The sequence below is a fragment of the Diceros bicornis genome, chromosome 4, assembly GCF_020826845.1.
Source record: "Diceros bicornis minor isolate mBicDic1 chromosome 4, mDicBic1.mat.cur, whole genome shotgun sequence".
Classification (NCBI taxonomy): domain Eukaryota; kingdom Metazoa; phylum Chordata; class Mammalia; order Perissodactyla; family Rhinocerotidae; genus Diceros; species Diceros bicornis.
Window position 1 is genome coordinate 56,955,240 of NC_080743.1, and position 17,164 is coordinate 56,972,403.

The window sequence follows — 17,164 nt, forward strand, 5'->3', positions numbered from 1 at the left end:
GGACATAAAAGCAAATGTAGCAAATATAAAAGAAAAAAGGAAAGTTTAGGCAGATTTCAGAAGGAAGAAAGGTTAATACAGATGAGACAAAAATCAGCATAAAGTTGAGGAAGAGAAGGTCATTAGGATATAAAATGTTAGTGTGAAAGAAGATTCTTCAGAGCATCTAGCACAGCACATTTATCTTCCAGATAAACAAACTGATATCCATAAAGGGGAAGATAATTCATTAAGGTCACCGGGAAATCATGTTTCTGAACCACATCCAGAGCCCAACTCTTCAAATTCCTACTCTCTGGCTCTCTCCCCTGCAGTCCTGTCTTCCTGAATTTTCTGGTGACCAGTAGGTTTGAAACGCTCTGTTGAGCAGGTCTGGTATACCAGGAAGCTGTCTCTAGAGGCTGAGAGACAAACAGAATTTTCAGAGGGGCTGCAGCGTTTATTGGAGAATGAAACCCACCTATTGACAAAGTGGATGGTCCATAACATCAAGCAGGTATGAGGTAGGTGAGAAGCAGCACCTGTGTGATGTGCAAGCATTCCAGATAGGTTTGGAAAGAACTCCAGAGAAACTCGGAGACTGTAAGACAAAAATTGTCCAGCCTAGCTCTGCAAGCTGATGTGTAATTATCAGACTGGTAAGACAAAATGATGCCACTTGGGTCTGTAAGGTTTGTACACGTTGAGTGATTTCAAATTGCTGCTCATTGGCATGATGGAAAATGTTAGTAATACCCCTAGGAGTAGTCACCATTAAACGGGTAGGCCAGGACTGGGGACACTAACTGATGATTCGTATCTATTAGGGGTATAGAGTCAAGGAACAATCTCAGAGGGGAGTTGAGTAAAATGAATCAAAATCCTTAAACATATGCCTATTCTCTGCATTCCACTGGGAAATATGCATTCGTGTACCCAAAGATTTATTTATAAGGATGATCACTTCAACACTATTATACAGCCAAAAAAAAAAAAAAAAAGATGGGAGGGAAATAACAGAAATTCCCAAAAAGAGAAAATTGTTTGAATAAGTTATTGTGTATCTACGTCATGAAATACACTGCCATCATAAAATAATAATCTTTAGTCATATGGAAAAATGTTAGACAATATCAAGATCATGTAAAATATTATGACGTAAAACATAATTACATCTTTGTGAAAATGTAGGTATATATGTATAAATTTTTTAAAATCTGGCAGTAAATACAGCAAAACATAAGCAGTAGCTATGTTTGGCTGGAGAGTAAAAGGTATTGTTCATTTTATTCTTTGAATATCTCTATATTTTAAACATTTTCTACAGCATCAATTGAAATCCTGATTATTTATAACTTTTCTTTTACATGTTTAAAAAAATTAAAGCACTCCAAGATGTTGATGAGCTAGAGGACACATTCTTTCCAGAAACTTCCTGAAGCCCTGCAGCAGTTTCCAGGCCAGCAGCCCAAAGGGAGGGGGTGGGGAAAGGGGCATGGGTAAGCGTTTTGTTAATGATATGCCACATAAATCCCAATGCAAATCTAAATCTTTTTGTGGGAAATCTCCCAGAACACCAGTCCCTCCACGCCAATCACAACCAAGGACTCCAGTCTGGCCCACTGACTTTGAACCTGCGACCACCAAGGGTTAAATGCTGTTATCTGGCAGTGATGGCGTTCTCCTCCACATCTGAGCTCCTCATCCTTCCTCAGCTCACTTCCTCTCCAGTGAGTAGAATGACATTTGCCCAGCCAACAGTAGAGGGCAGGACACTGCTCTTGTGTGAGGCATTTGAGTTACAAACTCCACACAGGTTGGTGGGTTCACAGCTTGGTTGCTGATCTCATCTGTGCAGGTAAAGAAATGCACATTTGGTTCTCTTCATGGAGATATCCTGGTTTCCTCACCCTCACGTTATTCTGCCCTAGCAGCACCATGAGTCTCCACCTGTGCTGAAGAAAAAAGAAGAGAGTATCTGGTTTAGATAAGAACTGTTCAATAAGGGAGTTCCCACTGGACTGTGGGCTGTTTCCTCCTGTTTCTGACTCAGGAGAGTCTCTTTCCTGGGAGTCTATGCCCACCACTTTCCCAGTCCCCTTCCTGTGTCTCCCTGTGTAACGTATTTGATTCACCGCCACGTTGCTCCGGCCGTTCTCCCTTTTCCTCTGTCTCTTTTCTGCTGTATATTCAATACTCCTCCACCCCTGCCACCCCTACACCTCTGCAGAACCAAGTACCTGCCAAATGGTAGGAGCTTATTTGATGTCTGCTGAGAGGCTGTGTGGTCTATACCTTCACCAGATGATGATGTGGATTTGAGGGGAAGGTTCTGAGCCTCGTTCTTTGAACACTCAATAATAGCCACTGTCATTCAAACTGCCAGGTGAAGCAGGGTTTCCAGTCCTGAGCCTTTGTTTCATCCAGCAGCATGGCTGCCCAATCCTTTTATGAATGTCAGGGGTCTTGTGTGTTAGGCGGGAAATAACAGCCCAGCTGTTCCACATCTCTATGACTGGAGCTGTCTGACTGTATAAATATTTTTCATAATTGCCCCTCTTTTAAAATTTTATTCTCGATCTATATTAGAGGATCAGGTGATTTGGAATTCTTCATACTCACGTCTATTTTTTTTTTCAAGAAAACACATGACAGATATCAAGGTATGATCTCTTGGAACAGCATCTGCATGATTTTCTAAAGCACTTTATTTTCGTGGTACATAATAATGATAATTTCTTCCGAACACAATTTAGAATTTGAATCCTGGAGTTACTTATTGCATTCAATCAACATTTGCTATTTCACAAAAGAATTTTCTTTAAATGATGACATAAGAATGGAGAATCTTTATAATATAGAACAAATTGCTGAAAAGAAAAAAAAGCCAAATAAGAAGAAACAAAAAGTCATTCATTAGATGGGCACAGATGTTAGCTCAGAGCCGTCTTCCTCAGCAAAAAAAGAGGAGGATTGGCGATGTCAGCACAGGGCTGATCCCCTCACAAAAAAAAAAAAAAAAAAAGTCATTCATTATAATCATAGATTTAGGTGACTGAACACATCCTCAAAAATCAAACAGAGAATTTCCCGGCTCGTTATATGAGCACTGATTTCTCTTGCCTCTGCTAACACCTTCACTTGTTTCCTTTGAACTTTCCTGAAAAAAAGCAGATGCAATGCATCCTTTTCTACTACCACCTGTAATTCTACCCAAGTGTCCTGAGCCATGTCCCCTCTAGGGCTTAGAGACATGAACCCCAAAATGCCCAGTACCTCACATACCTCCACAGAGCTCACCTTGCCACTGTCAGCATTTATGTTTTTGGTATCTATCTATCCAGTGCTCAACACCTTCCCAGTGTCCACCTGCACAGTGCTCACCTTAGCACTAGCCATTTCCACAATGCCAGCCACTGTGTTGTCCTGCAAAACTACCTCCATCTAGCTAGCTGCAGTGCCCTCCCAAAAGCAAGAAAAGCCTCAAAAGCTTGCAGGAGTAAAACACAACAAAAATGAATCGTTCTTTCTTTTGGAGGATTTCCATCACCTTCCCTTCAAAACCTGTTACAGTGAGATGTGGCGTCTTCAATAGGTTTCATTCACGATCTCTTTGGGATGACATCGAGGAATGACTTCTTTCTTGAATTTGTTGTCATGCAACCTTCCAGGAATCAGATGAGAAAACATCATCTATAACCATGCAAACTTTCAGATTCCTGTATTGTCCTATACAATTTTCTATGAAGTTGGAAATATTCTATATCTGTGTTGTCCAATACAGTAGAACCAGCCACATGTGGCTATTGAGCACTTGAAATGTGGCTGGTGTGACTGAGGAACTGAATTTTTAATTAAATTTGTTTAATTTAAATTTATTTGTTAAATTTTCAAATATTCAAGTCATCTAAAATACCAAATATAAATTCATTGCAAGTTAACTTAAAAATGACTATATTTTCCCAAACAAAAGAATTAGTTATAAGTACTGTTTTAAAAATATCTTTAATGTCTGTGTGAGTAGAAAATAGTTGGTTTCTCATATCTGTTTCTACATTCAGTCTGTTGTGATATGTTGTTTTTGTTGAAGTATATGACGAAAATCCAGCATCAAACATATGTAGTTGGGAAACAGAGGAGTATTTTAATAGCTCTTTCATATAATTATGGACATTTTTTGATGCTACACCAAAACTCAGCAAATAGTAGTTTCCTAAAGATCAGTTGCAACATGGGGTCTCAAACCATGTTAACTTCTCGTATTTTGTTACATTGAAAACAATTGGTCTGAAAAGAAGAAATAAAATTGTTTCTATTTGCAGACACCATGATTTTCTATGTAGCAAATGCTAAGGAATGTTTAAAAATCCTAGAACTAGTAAGTGAGCTTGGTTGCAGAATACAAGATCAACACACAAAAATTAACAGCATTTCTATATGCTAACAATAAAGAAATGGAAACTGAAATAAAAATGCAATTCCATTTAAAATTGCTATAAAGAAAATAAAAAAGCTATAAATCTAAAAAAAAATAACATGTATAGGATTTGTATGATGAATATAAACAAAATGGGTAAAAGGACCCAAAGAATACTTCAATAATTGGAGAGACAGACTGTGTTTATCTGTTAGTTGACCCAAAATAGTAATGATGTCAATACATTCTAAATTGATCTATAACACAATTCTTATCAAAATCTCTGCAAGGCTTTTTGTAGACATAGACAAGTTTATTTTAAAATTCTTATGGAAATTAAAATGTCCTAGAATAGAATAATTTTTTTATTGAGGTAACATTGGTTTATAACATTATATAAATTTCAGGTATACATCATTATATTTCAACATCTGTCTAGACTACCTCATGTACACCACCAAAAGTCTAGTTTCCATCCCTCACTGTACACATGTGCCCTTTTATTCCTTTTGCCCTCCCCACTGCCCCTCTGTTAACCACTAATCGGTTCTCCATATCTATGTGTGTGATTGTTGTTGTTTTGTTTTGTTTTATCTCCCACATATGAGTGAAATCATACAGTATTTGTCTTTCTCAGTCTTATTTATTTAGATTAGCATAATACCCCCAAGATCCATCCATGTTATTGCAAGTGGCAAGATTTTATCTTTTTTATGGTAAAGTAGTATTCCATTTACCACATCTTCTTTCTCCATTCCTCTGTTGATGGACACTTAGGTTGTTTCCAAGTTTTGCCAATTAATTTTTGCTAAAAGGACAAAAGCAATACAATGGAGGAGGTATCACATTTTCAACAAATAATTGGTACTAGAGCAATTGGACAGCCATAGGTAAAAAAATAACCTAAATTTAAACACCACATTTTATACAAAACTAACTCAAGATGTGTCATGTATTTAAATAAAAGTCTTAGAACTATAAATTATTTAAAAATAGGTAAAAATAATTTTGGGACCTGAGAGTAGAACTAAGAGTGCTTATACTTGACACCAAAAGCAGAGTCCAGAAAAGGAAAAATTGATAAATTTGACCTCATCAAAATTAAAATTTTTTTCTCTGTCAAAAACCTGTTAAGAAGATAAAAAGACAAATTATAGATTGGGAGAAAATATTTTCAAATCACATATCCAACAAAGAAGGACTTGTATCTAGAATGTATAAAAAATTTCAAACTCTACAATAAAAATAAACAATTCCATTAGAAAATATGTAAATGACATGACTAGACATTTTGCTGAAGAAGATATACAGGTGGCAAGTAAACATATGAAAAGATGTTTGACATCTTTAGCCATTAAACACATATAAATTAAACCTACAATGAATATCACTAAGCACCTATCAGAATGCCTAAAATAGAAAATAATGATATCAACAAATCTAGTAAGGATGTGGAGAAACTAGATCTCTCATACACTACTTGTGGGTTTGTAAAATGGTACAACCACTCTGAAAAATAGTTTCTCAGTTTCTTTTAAAATTTAAATTGACTTACTATATGATCCAACAATTGCACTTTGGGGCATATAGTCCAGAAAATTGAAACATTTCACACAGAAAGTTGTACATGAATGTCTGTAGCAGCTTTATTAGAAATATCCCAAAATTAGAACCTAAATATTCTTCAAAGGAGGAATGATTAAACAAACTGTGGTACATCCATACCATGGAATACTATTTAGCAGTAAAAAGGAATGAAATATTGACACACACCACAGCTTGAATAAACCTCAAGGAAATTATGCCGAGTGAAAAAAAAAATCCAATCTCAAAAGGATACAAACTGCATGATTCCATTTATATAACATTCATGAAATAACATAGTTATAGAAAAGGCAATAGTTAGAGATAGTTAGGGGAGAGGTAGTGCTTGTGGCTGTAAAAGGGCAATTGAGGTGACAGTAAAGTCACATCACTAGATGTTGGTGTTTACATGAAGCTACACGTGATAAAATTGCACAGTGCTACACACACACACAAGTGAGCATGCACACACAAATAAGTGCACGGATAACTGGTGAAGTCTGAAAAGGCTCAATGGAATGTACCAATGTCAATTTCCTGGTTCTGATTTTGTACTACAATTATGCAAGATGTTGACACTGGAAGAGGCTGGGTGAAGGTGTTCATTTCTTTGCACCTACTTGGGAATCTATAATTACTTCAAAATTAAAAGTTAAAAAAATGCAGATAGAAACAGGCTGAATGTAGAAACTGATGTGAGAATCTATCCAAACATTAAAGAGATCTGCAAAAATGGAAAAAAATAAAATAAATCAATTACAAAGTGTTACAGGAGGTATTAAATATTGAATTGATATAAAACTTGTAAATAAAATATTTTCAAGCATTTTTAAAAAATGCCTTGGTCTATCTTTCACTTTTACCTATCATCTATGCATGACTTCGTAGCATCACAAATGGTCCTATTGAAAATATTGGTTCACTGAGTTATGCAGATCTTACAAACGTTGACACATTTCATTATACAATAGAAAAAATCACATTTGTTAATTTCACAACTATATCATGAGAAAAGCCATTAAGTATTGGAAGCAGGGGCCAATGTGGCTGGACCAAAAGTAGGAATTGCCTTATTTTTGCAAATCTAGGCACATTATGACTACGATGCTAGACCAATGGTTCTCAAAGTGTGACCTGCAGATCCTTGGGAGTCCCTGAGATCTTATCAAGGAGTCTGTGATGTCAAGACTGAAAAATAATAAGATGGTTTGTCTTTTTACTGTGCTATTATAGTACAATCGGTTCAATGTAAATGGGGAAAAAGGAGTAAAATTCCTGGCACTTGAGCAACAATCAAGGCTGTGACACCAAGCTGTACTAGTAAATAATGTATGAGGTTATTTCATCCACATCTGATTTACAAATCCTATAGAGTAAGCAGTAAGGGAAGTGTTCAAGTGATTGGTATAATCCACTATAACATTGTGTGCTATTCAATTTCCACGAAGTTCTGAAACGTGGAATCCTGGTAGACACATCACCACATGAAGGCTACGCTGCCACCATTGTGGGGCAGCAATCCCATGGAGTGATGGTAGCCAAGTTAGCCAGGAACAGTAGCAGGATGCTGATGGTAGCAGAGATAGTGATCTTAGAACACCAGGGCCTGCTTCTGGAGTGCCAGAGCCAAGGCCTGGCTCACTGAGACAGCCACATGCCTGGGCACCCCCTGCACAACCCCGAAACCCGAGGCTGCTGGTGCACTTTCTCCCTCGCATATCATGATGTTATGTTGCACTACTTCCACCGGTCCAACCCGAGGGTTTAAAATCCCATAAAAATAAATCAGGAACAGATTCTGTGCGTAGAGGAGGATGAATAAATATGCAGCTGTAGGGTTTGCACCGGAGCTGCAATTGCTCAGCCATGGGCAACCTTCTGTCTCATCACACTGCTCTTCCACAATACAGGTCCCAAATGCCTACATTTAAATTTAAATAACCACATATCAGTATTGGCTACTCTCTTAGACAACCTAGTTCCAGAACCTCCAAAGAGGGGGCTTACGTCAGTTCCAAGTTCCTTACACCTGATTTCTATGACCTTAGCATAGACACTGATTTCCATCACTAAGCAATTGTGTTTCTCTTTCTGCATCTCCAATACAGTATGTATTTCATGACATGTCCTAGCTTGGATTCCTCCAAAAGGGAGCCTACAATGAGGTCTTGTGTGCAACTAATGTCTCTTGGAGTGTAATCTTAGGGAGGAGGAAGATGGGAAAAAGGAGGAGGAAAAGTAGGCTAGAGCAAACACCAATACGTTACAAAGTAGGCAACCACCAAGGGCATTTCCCTGATAATTGATGTTGAACATCTTTTCACATACTATTAACCATTTGTACGTTTTCTTCAGAGATATGTCTGTTCAAGTCCTTTGCTCATTTTTAAATCAGATTATTTGGTTTTTTTGCTCTTGAATTGTAGGAGTTCCTTATACATTTTGGAAATTAACCATTTATCAGATATATGGTTTGCAAATATTTTCTCCCATTTTGTAAGTTGCTTTTTCACCTAATTTTTTCCTTTGCTGTGCAGAAGCTTTTTAGTTTGGTTTAGTCTCGCTTGACTACTTTGTTTTTGTTACCTGTGATTTTGGTTTCATATCCATGAAACCATTGTCAAGACCAATGTCACAGAGCTTTCCCCCTATGTTTTCTACTAGGGGTTTTATAGTTTCAGGTCTTAGGTTTAAGTCTTTAACCCATTTTGAGTTGATTTTTGTATATGGTGGAAGGTAGGAGTCCAGTTTCATTTTTTTGCATGTGGTTATCCAGTTTTCCCAACACCATTTGTTAAAGAGACTATTCTTTCCCCATTGCATGTTCTTTGAACTCTTGTCAAAGATCAATTGACGGTATATGCGTGGACTTATTTCTGGGCTACATATTCTGTTCCATTGGTCTCTATGTTTGTCTTTATGCCAGTACCATATGTTTTAATTACGGTAGCTCTGTAATATAGTTTGAAGTCAGGAATTCTGATGCCTCCAGGTTTGTTCTTCTTTCTCAAGATTGTTTTGGCTTTTCTGGGTCTTTTGTGCTTCCTTATCTCTATTATTAAAAAAACAAAAGATAAGAGTTGATAAAGTTATGGAGAAATCGGAACCCTTGTACGCTGTTGGTGGGAATATAAAACGGTGCAACAGCTATGGGAAAAATATGGAGATTCCTCAAAAAATTAAAAATAGAACTACCATATGATCCAGACTTCCCACTTCTGGGTATATATCCAAAAGAATTGAGATCAGCATCTCTAGAAGATATCTGCCCTCCCACATTCACTGCAACACTATTCACAATAGCCAAGATATGGAAACAGCACAAGTGTTCATCAACAGACGAATGGATAAAGGAAATATGGTCTGTGCACAAAATAGAATACTATTTGGCCTTTAAAAAGAAAGAAATCCTTCCATTTGTGACAATATGGATCAATCTGTAGAACATTGTCAAGTGAAATAAGCCAGTTGCAGAAGGACAAATACTGTATGATTCCACTTGTATGAGGTATATAAAATAGTCAAACTCATAGAATCAGAGAATATAATAGTGGTTTTCATGGATGTGGGGTGGGGGAAATGGAGAGTTGTTATTCAATGGATATAAAGTTTCAGTTATGCTAGATAAATAAGTTCTATAGATCTGCTTTACAACATAATGCCTATAGTTAACAATATGGTACAATGTACTTAAAATTTAAGAGGGTAGATCCCATGTTGAGTATTTGCACCACAAAAAAAAAAAATGAGAGAGAGAGACAGACACACAGGGATTGTGGTGATATTATCACGGGTGTTTGCATATGTCCAAACTCATCTAAGTGTACATATTAGATATGAAAAGAATGTTGTGTCTCAGAAGAGGTTTTCCTGGGGATGAAAGAGGAAAGCATTATCTGTCAGCTCATGTACTCCATTGGTGAAGTGTGGCCATGAAACGTTAACTATTCAAGCCTGCACTTCCACAGATGCATTAAAAATTTTCAGACATCTCATGCTGTGGCATCCTGGAAACTAGGATCACAAAAGGAAAGGCAGAGTCCAAGGAAATGAACTATATAGACATGACTGGCAAAAGAACAAGACCCAGAAGATTTGGCGAGTATTTAAATACCATCCACATACAAGTCCCAAGGAAGGCCCAAGCCATTGATGTGAGAAGAGTAGCAGCCTCCGGCCACCAGGAAAAGGGGCCAATGGGAAACATCAAGGTACCTCTGTAAGCAGGATTCACCATCAGAAGCAATATGATTCATGCTCTGTATAGGTGTCAGTTTCCTTCATGTGTGCAGCACTGGCAAAGAAACCAAGCTTCTCTGAAGGGAGAAGGAGCTTTAACACCCACCCATTGAGTGTGCTTGTCCAAACAAACACGAACAACAGGGTTGGGGTAAATTATAACTTCTAGAGGCTGATGCCAGAGAGGCTTTTGTTAAGGTAAAAAAGGCATTGGATAGGACAGAGCAGGAGAGAGCCCACCCAGGGGAGGAAGACAGGATATGAGAAAGGAATTTCTTCTAGAAGCAAGGTCTATAATCAAGAGAGGACACATGAAAGACCCATATTCATACAGAGGAGCAGGAAGCAGGTTCCCCTGGAGACAGGAATCCCAGGTGTAGCAGCAGGGTCTGGTCGAAGCTCCCTGTGTTGACAGCATTCCTGAGAGGTGGTTTCAGTGAGGAAAGGGACTTGAACCCAACCTGAGAGGAGAGCTAACGTGATATCAGCACCTAGAGCATAGGTGTGAAAGTGTTGCTGGCCCCACTCCAGAGGGAGGCACTGGTCAAACAGTAGCAGACAGGGAAGGAGATGGGTGGGGAAGGAAGCAGGAAAGAGGGTGGAGAGCTCTCACCCTCTTCTCAGCTCCTATCATGAGCCTGTCACAAGGTAGTGAGTAATTTTCAAGAAGCGGCTTTATGGTTGTCAAAGCAGTTTATAGACATTCCTCTAAAATAATACTTTTCTCTCTCTCCCCTTCCTTCCTTAGTCCCTCCCTCCCTCCCTCTCTCCCTCCCTCCCTCCTTCCTTCTCTCCCTCCCTCTCTCCCTCCCTCTCTCCCTCCCTCCCTCCCTCTCTCCCTCCCTCCCTCCCTCCCTCCCTCCCTTCCTTCCTTCCTTCCTTCCTTCCTTCCTTCCATAAACCTACACATCTGTTAGGGAAAACAACAATTGCCCATTGCCTGAGCATCAAGCAACAGTGTGTGAGGATAAAGCGCAACTAGGGATTTGGGGAACTGATGAAAGGAGCTCCTGGTGGTGGCTGTGCCTGGGACTCAGTTTCATGGGAGGTAACACAGAGGCAGAGCAGTGGGAAGGGAGGAACCATCCACATACCTAAGTCTTAAGCATGTTTGGATTTCCTAAGTGCCTCGCCTAGTAAGAGATTGTGCATTGAGGTCAACTCTGGGTTAGTGATCTTTGTTTCACCTCATCATGATCAGGGGATATGACTGGTGTATGAATTGAGGGATTCAGAGCTCTCTTGTTCCTGTGTTGCCCCCAGAAAAGAGAGACCCCATGAGAGGCAAGGTCTTCAGGGCTATGGCATCGTGTTGGACAGATCCAGTCAATCTTTACTGTCCATTTCCAATGACATCTACTAGCTGTGGTCAACATGGCATCTTAAGGCTCTCTCCAGAGTGAAAACAATTCATTTCCAAAGCAGATGTTTTAGCCTTTCCTTTCCTCTCCCAGGCCTGGATCCATTGAAAGATGGACTACCAGATGATTTGCTTATTGCCATTTATTGAATATTAACTGAAGTGAATATTAGATGATTCACTTATCATTCTTCAGAGCTGCCAAGAAGAACCATTAGTGTCTGTTGTTCATCTACACGTCTACTTAGGAAATTAAAGTACTCAATAGAATTACTCTGAGCTAAATATTAGGGTCCTGTCCAAGAGGCATGGTTGTTTCTGGTCCCAGAAGCACAGAACGTTCTGCTGACTTAACTCATCACCACCCAAGAATCCTGTTGCCCATTGCAAACTCACCACAAAGGGTGGACTATGAGGACAGGCCCAGGTGACATCATTGTCAAACAGGAGTCTCAAAAAAATGTTAAGCCACAGATTTTCATCACAAAAGCTGGAATGAAAATAGATTACTCCCCCAAAATCTCACTTCCTTAAAGCAAGGCTCATATTCTGCATAAAATGCCAGCTTGCCAGAGACTCCACACCAGACCCAAGAGGTCGGACAGCTGGAACTTTTCTGTGCACCAGGTGAGTCTCCCCACTTGAAATTTCTTAGTATTTGCCAGTTGTATTTTATCTGATTGGGATCTCTTTGCTATGTTAAGGATACATTTACTTAAAATGCAATGGCAATTTGTGTTTTAGGTGACTTATAGATGTTTTTGACTTCCCACTCAGATTATAGCTGTGGAAGTTGGAGTCAGAAAGGGGGAGTGATTTCTATCAAGATAGCTATTAAGTTAACAGGTGGATATGGACTAAAGCCCATGTCCAGGGCACTCTTAGTGACATTTTAATACCCCTTCTAACCATTACAGAGAATTTGCAATATCGAAGGCACCACAGTAGCTACTTGGATGTTCAAAAGATAAGTTTTTCTTTATTCTATGACCCTACAATCCATGAGAGAACATAGTACGTGGGTGTAATTTGCAAACATATTGCATGGAAAGTGATTAGTGGAGAGGGCAAGGCAGTTATTGTGCTGTGACAAAATGAGGAAGATGACTTGGAATCTGGCAGTGTCCGGGAGGAGAGCCATGATGAGTGAGCATGTGTGGACAAGCAGCCACAGAATGAGAAGCCTTCCAGAAAATATGTACAGAGAGGGCAATATAAACAGAGGCACAGAGGAGGAATTTTGTAGGCTAGGGCGAGGTTTGTATAGTTTTCCTGTGAGAGCTAAGGCATTCTATGTAGTGGATGTGAGAGGGTAGACTCTGGACTTTTGACATTATCACTTTTTCAAATTATTGAATACCTAGGACCTCACATCAATCCTAGGAACCAGCCACTATGTTGATTGTTGATGTAGGTTTTCAGAATCATCAGGAAGAAAGAAGCAGACAGAAAGGATCTGCTCATGTGGAGCAAAATAAATCACCTTTAAGCTTCTCCTCTTGAAAGTGCACAGGAATCACCAAAGATTCCTTTGATCTCAAATTCAGAGAAACAGAAAGAAGGAGAATAGAGGATCTCACTTCTGAAGGGGCATGGAATAAGACATATTTGGCATTAAACTGGGCTTCTTCCTTGTTTCACCAAACCACTGGGCTTTTCTGTCTCTAGGTCCAGCCTCCTTTGAAGCATGAGTTCCTACCAGCAGAAACAGCCCTGCCCCCCACCCCCACCGCCTCAAGAGCAGCAAGTGAAACAGCCCTGCCAGCCTCCACCGCAAGAAATATACATCCCCAAACCCAAGGAGCCATGCATCAACATCCCTCCACCTGGCAACCCCAACGTCCCTCAGCCTGGGAACACCAAGTTTCCACAAACGGGTGACACCAAGTTTCCAGAGCCATGCTACCTCCAGTTTCCTGAACCAGGCCAATCTACATTTCCTGAGCCAGGTCCCATCCTGATCCCTGAGGTAGTCCAGCCTAGAGTGCCTCAACCTGGCCAGTCCAAGTTCCCGGAGCCATATCCCATAACAGTCATTCCAGGCACAATCCAAGAGGAGACCAAGCGGAAGTAAAATGGTCCACAGCTGTGCACTTGAGGAGCTGACCACCAGATGCTGAACACCTGCTTCCTTTCTGCTTCTGTGTCTTAATTGTCTGGAGACCTCATCATCAGTATGTTTTCACCCTCAATCATAGCCTCTCTCTCATTTGCACCCTCAAAATATGTGCTATGCAGCCTTCCCTTATACACCCAAAGAGTCCTCTGAGCCTTTGAATTATGCAGATGGCCTTAGTGGCTTTGCTGGCCCTCAGTTGCTCAGAGTTCATCTGAAGAGGCAATCTGGATGGGAAGAACGCATGTTTTCTGCTATGCTTCCATTAAATCACTTTAATCCCACTCTTGGCTATTTGTGTCATTGGCTAAATCTGCCGCTTCCTTGTTATCTCATCGTGAGTGGGACCCCTAGACAGAGAGCAGTTAGTTTAGGCGTCGTTTATCTATCCTGGTACTGCGTGCTTCTATGAGTGTATGTGTGATGACATTTAAGGGGCATCCCTGGAATGGCAATGGCTATTGGATAATGAACCCAGAGCCTGTCACTTTGGGCAGCCACACCTGGAGCAGGGCTCTTCTCTGGCACTGAAGTGAGTCATGCCTGAGTTCCATGGTGCCTGCTCCAAGCCACCTCTGATCCTGAGGACCCTGCACACAAGGCTCCTGTTTACTCCCCCCAAATCACTGCTATATACTTGAAACTGATTATTCTGATTTTCTTCACTCATTTTACCTTCCAGATACCCAAAACATACAAAAACACACTCATAATGAAGTACCTTCATTGTAAATAGCCACATAACTCACATAATGACCCACACAAGCTCCACCCTTATTAGCTCAGAAAAAGTTATCTTTTGCTGGGTACCCATCATGTTCAGGGAGGCCTGAAACTGTACCAGGAAGATGAAGAGGAGGATACACAGTGCATCCTCTTGGAGAATTTGTAGTCTTCTCTAGGAGACATGGTATTCATGTCCTTCTCATTCAAACAGGTACACAACCATGAACACAAACACTCCTAATACTCTCTCTCCTAAAATAACCCACAGAAGCCTATTTATCAAGTGGTTAGAAAAAGGAGGTGGGTTTTAAGCACAGATTACAAGAAGGAATATGCGATCCAAGTGAGAGGAAATATCAGCCACGAACTGGCAGAGAACATGTCATTAAGCTATAAAATGTCAAGGGTGAAAGGAGAGTTTAATAGCACCTATTATAGCTCCTACATTTCAAGATAAAGAAATTGGTATCCAGAAAGGAGAAGATTAATTAAGAACAACCAAAAATTTTTTTCTAAATCACACCCAGAGCCCAGTTCTCTAGATTTCTTGTCCCTCACTTTCTCCTGCAACCTCATGATTTCAAGGATGATCGTTCAAGGATGAACAGGTCTCTGTTCAGTGTATCTTGGATATTAGGAGCTTTTCCCAAAATCATTGAAGCCAACATAAGATATCAGAAGAGGTACAGTTGTCACTGGGGAGTAAACCCCATTTCTTGACAAGGTGGGTGGTCCATAAAATCAAGCAGATGTGAGGCCAGTGACAGATAGCATCTGAGTGATGCACAGGCCCTCCAGGTAGAGTTGGCAAGAACTAAGAAATGTCTGGAAACTGTAAGACAGAAATTTTCCAACAAGTCCTTACAAGATGATGAGTAGTTGTCAAACTGGCAGGAAAAAATGACTTATTTGTGTATGTAAGTTATGCACATTTGAGGTGGCTTCATATTACTGCTGGTTCCAATGGTAGAAGTGTCTAGAGACAACTCTAGAGCCACTCAAAATTGAATAGGCTGATTTTTATTAGGGAAATAGGCTCTATAATACTTAGCTTTTATGAATATAGATTATATATCTTAAAGAACAGGTTGGCTGGGAAGAATCAAAAGCTTTAAAGAGCTACCTGACTTTTGAGCAACAAATTTTTTTCTAGAAGTTTATTTTTAGGTAATACACCCACATGTACACAAATATTTTATACATGACAATATTCATTTCAGTGTTGTATACAATATCAAAGAGTTGATAACAACTTAAATGCATATCAATAGATAATGGGTTCAATAATCAATAGGGTATCTATGTGTTTGTATTACTGCAGCCATTAAAAAGAGTGTTATAGAAGAATGATTAGTCTTACTGGAAAATGTTCAGATTATATTATTAATAAAGTAGACCTCAAACAATACAAACCAAAAAAAAAAGCATCTTTTTAATAATGTATGCATATATGTGGGTTAATAGAAAAAAATATCCTGACACTAAATACAGCAAAATATAACTATATTATTTCTGACTGCTTATATGTTAGTGTTCATTTTCTTTATTTGAATAGCTCTATGTTTTTCCACCTTGGACATTATATAAAATTACTTGATTGTTTTTAATGCTTTTTAAAACTTTTCATCATGATATTAAAAAATGTAGAAGTCAGTGAAGATGTTGCTGAGCTAGAGGAAAGTGTATGTCCTACCCATCCAGAATATTCCTGAGCTCTACAGCAGGTCCCATATGAGCGGCCCAATGGCAGGGGATCCCACAGCCTTGTTGGGGTAGCTCATGTGTCTCCCCTCCCCTCACATTCCCATCCCATTCTCGACTTTCTGGTAGGGACCCTGAATACTCCAACACCCCACACACGTTCACAGCCCAAGGAACTCAAATCCTGTCCACTGACTTTGACACTGATGCCACTTAAGGGCTAAATGAGGAGTTGTCCCTGTCTTGTCTCAGCTCCTTCTCTTCCCTTAGCTCCTCTCCTCCTCTGTGATTGGTAAAATTGTGGTGGCCCCGCCCCCCGGACTGGAAATTTAGAGAGCAGGTATTATTTCTGTGTGAAGAGCTTGAGGTTCAAACTATGGACAGTTTGGAAAACTTCAGGTTCACACCCTGGTGGCTGATCTAACTTACTCAGACACATAAATGGGCATTTGGTTTCTCTTCATAGTTCTTGTTTTCCTCACCTTCACTTTTCTTCTTCCTACTAGGGCAATGACCTTCATAATTCCTGAAAAAAGAAATTTCCGGTTCAGATAGAAAGTGATGGTTGAGGAAGTTCCCTGTACTTCCACATTTCTGACTCAGAAAAGTCTCATGCTGGGTCTAGGGCAATCACTTTCCTCATCTACGCTTTGCCAGCCCCCAACTTAATTTTCACAGTTCTCTTCTCTCTCTTCTGTCTGTTTGCTTTTATGCTCTATATTCAACCTCGTTCCCTATCTTAATCACCCCACACACTTCCCCAGAACCCAGTGGCTTGTCTGGGCTTTGGGGTCTTATTAGGCCCCTCTGGCCCCTGTCACATTTGCAGGCACTGCTGTCAAGTGTGCACAGCCTCTGCCAAACCACCCTGTGCTTCCCATACCATGGCTCTCATCACACCCATTATTGCTGGATTCACATCTGACTTCTCCACTCTGTGAGCACCATGAGGGCAGCAACCTTCTCCGTCTTGCTCAGAACTAGACTCAGGGTCCAGTCTTCCCCTTGCCAAATGGTAGGAGCTTATTTGATGTCTGCTGAG

At 39.9% G+C, this 17,164-nt stretch overlaps 1 protein-coding gene across 1 annotated transcript; it reads left to right on the plus strand.

Moving 5' to 3' along the window:
• The first annotated feature begins 13,266 nt into the window (after nucleotides 1–13,266).
• LOC131402828 (cornifin-A-like) lies at nucleotides 13,267–13,653 on the plus strand. Its single transcript, XM_058537350.1, has 2 exons — nucleotides 13,267–13,456; nucleotides 13,553–13,653. The coding sequence occupies exons 1-2, from the start codon at nucleotides 13,267–13,269 to the stop codon at nucleotides 13,651–13,653; spliced, it is 291 nt and encodes a 96-aa protein (XP_058393333.1).
• Nucleotides 13,654–17,164: the final 3,511 nt, after the last annotated feature.

What these genes read in the sequence shown, in the direction of transcription:
- LOC131402828 (XM_058537350.1), top strand. Translation starts at nt 13,267, where the DNA reads ATGAGTTCCTACCAGCAGAAACAGCCCTGCCCCCCACCCCCACCGCCT. An exon ending in CACCAAGTTTCCACAAACGG is followed by an intron (nt 13,457 to 13,552) that starts GTGACACCAAGT and finishes TCCCTGAGGTAG; the next exon opens with TCCAGCCTAGAGTGCCTCAA.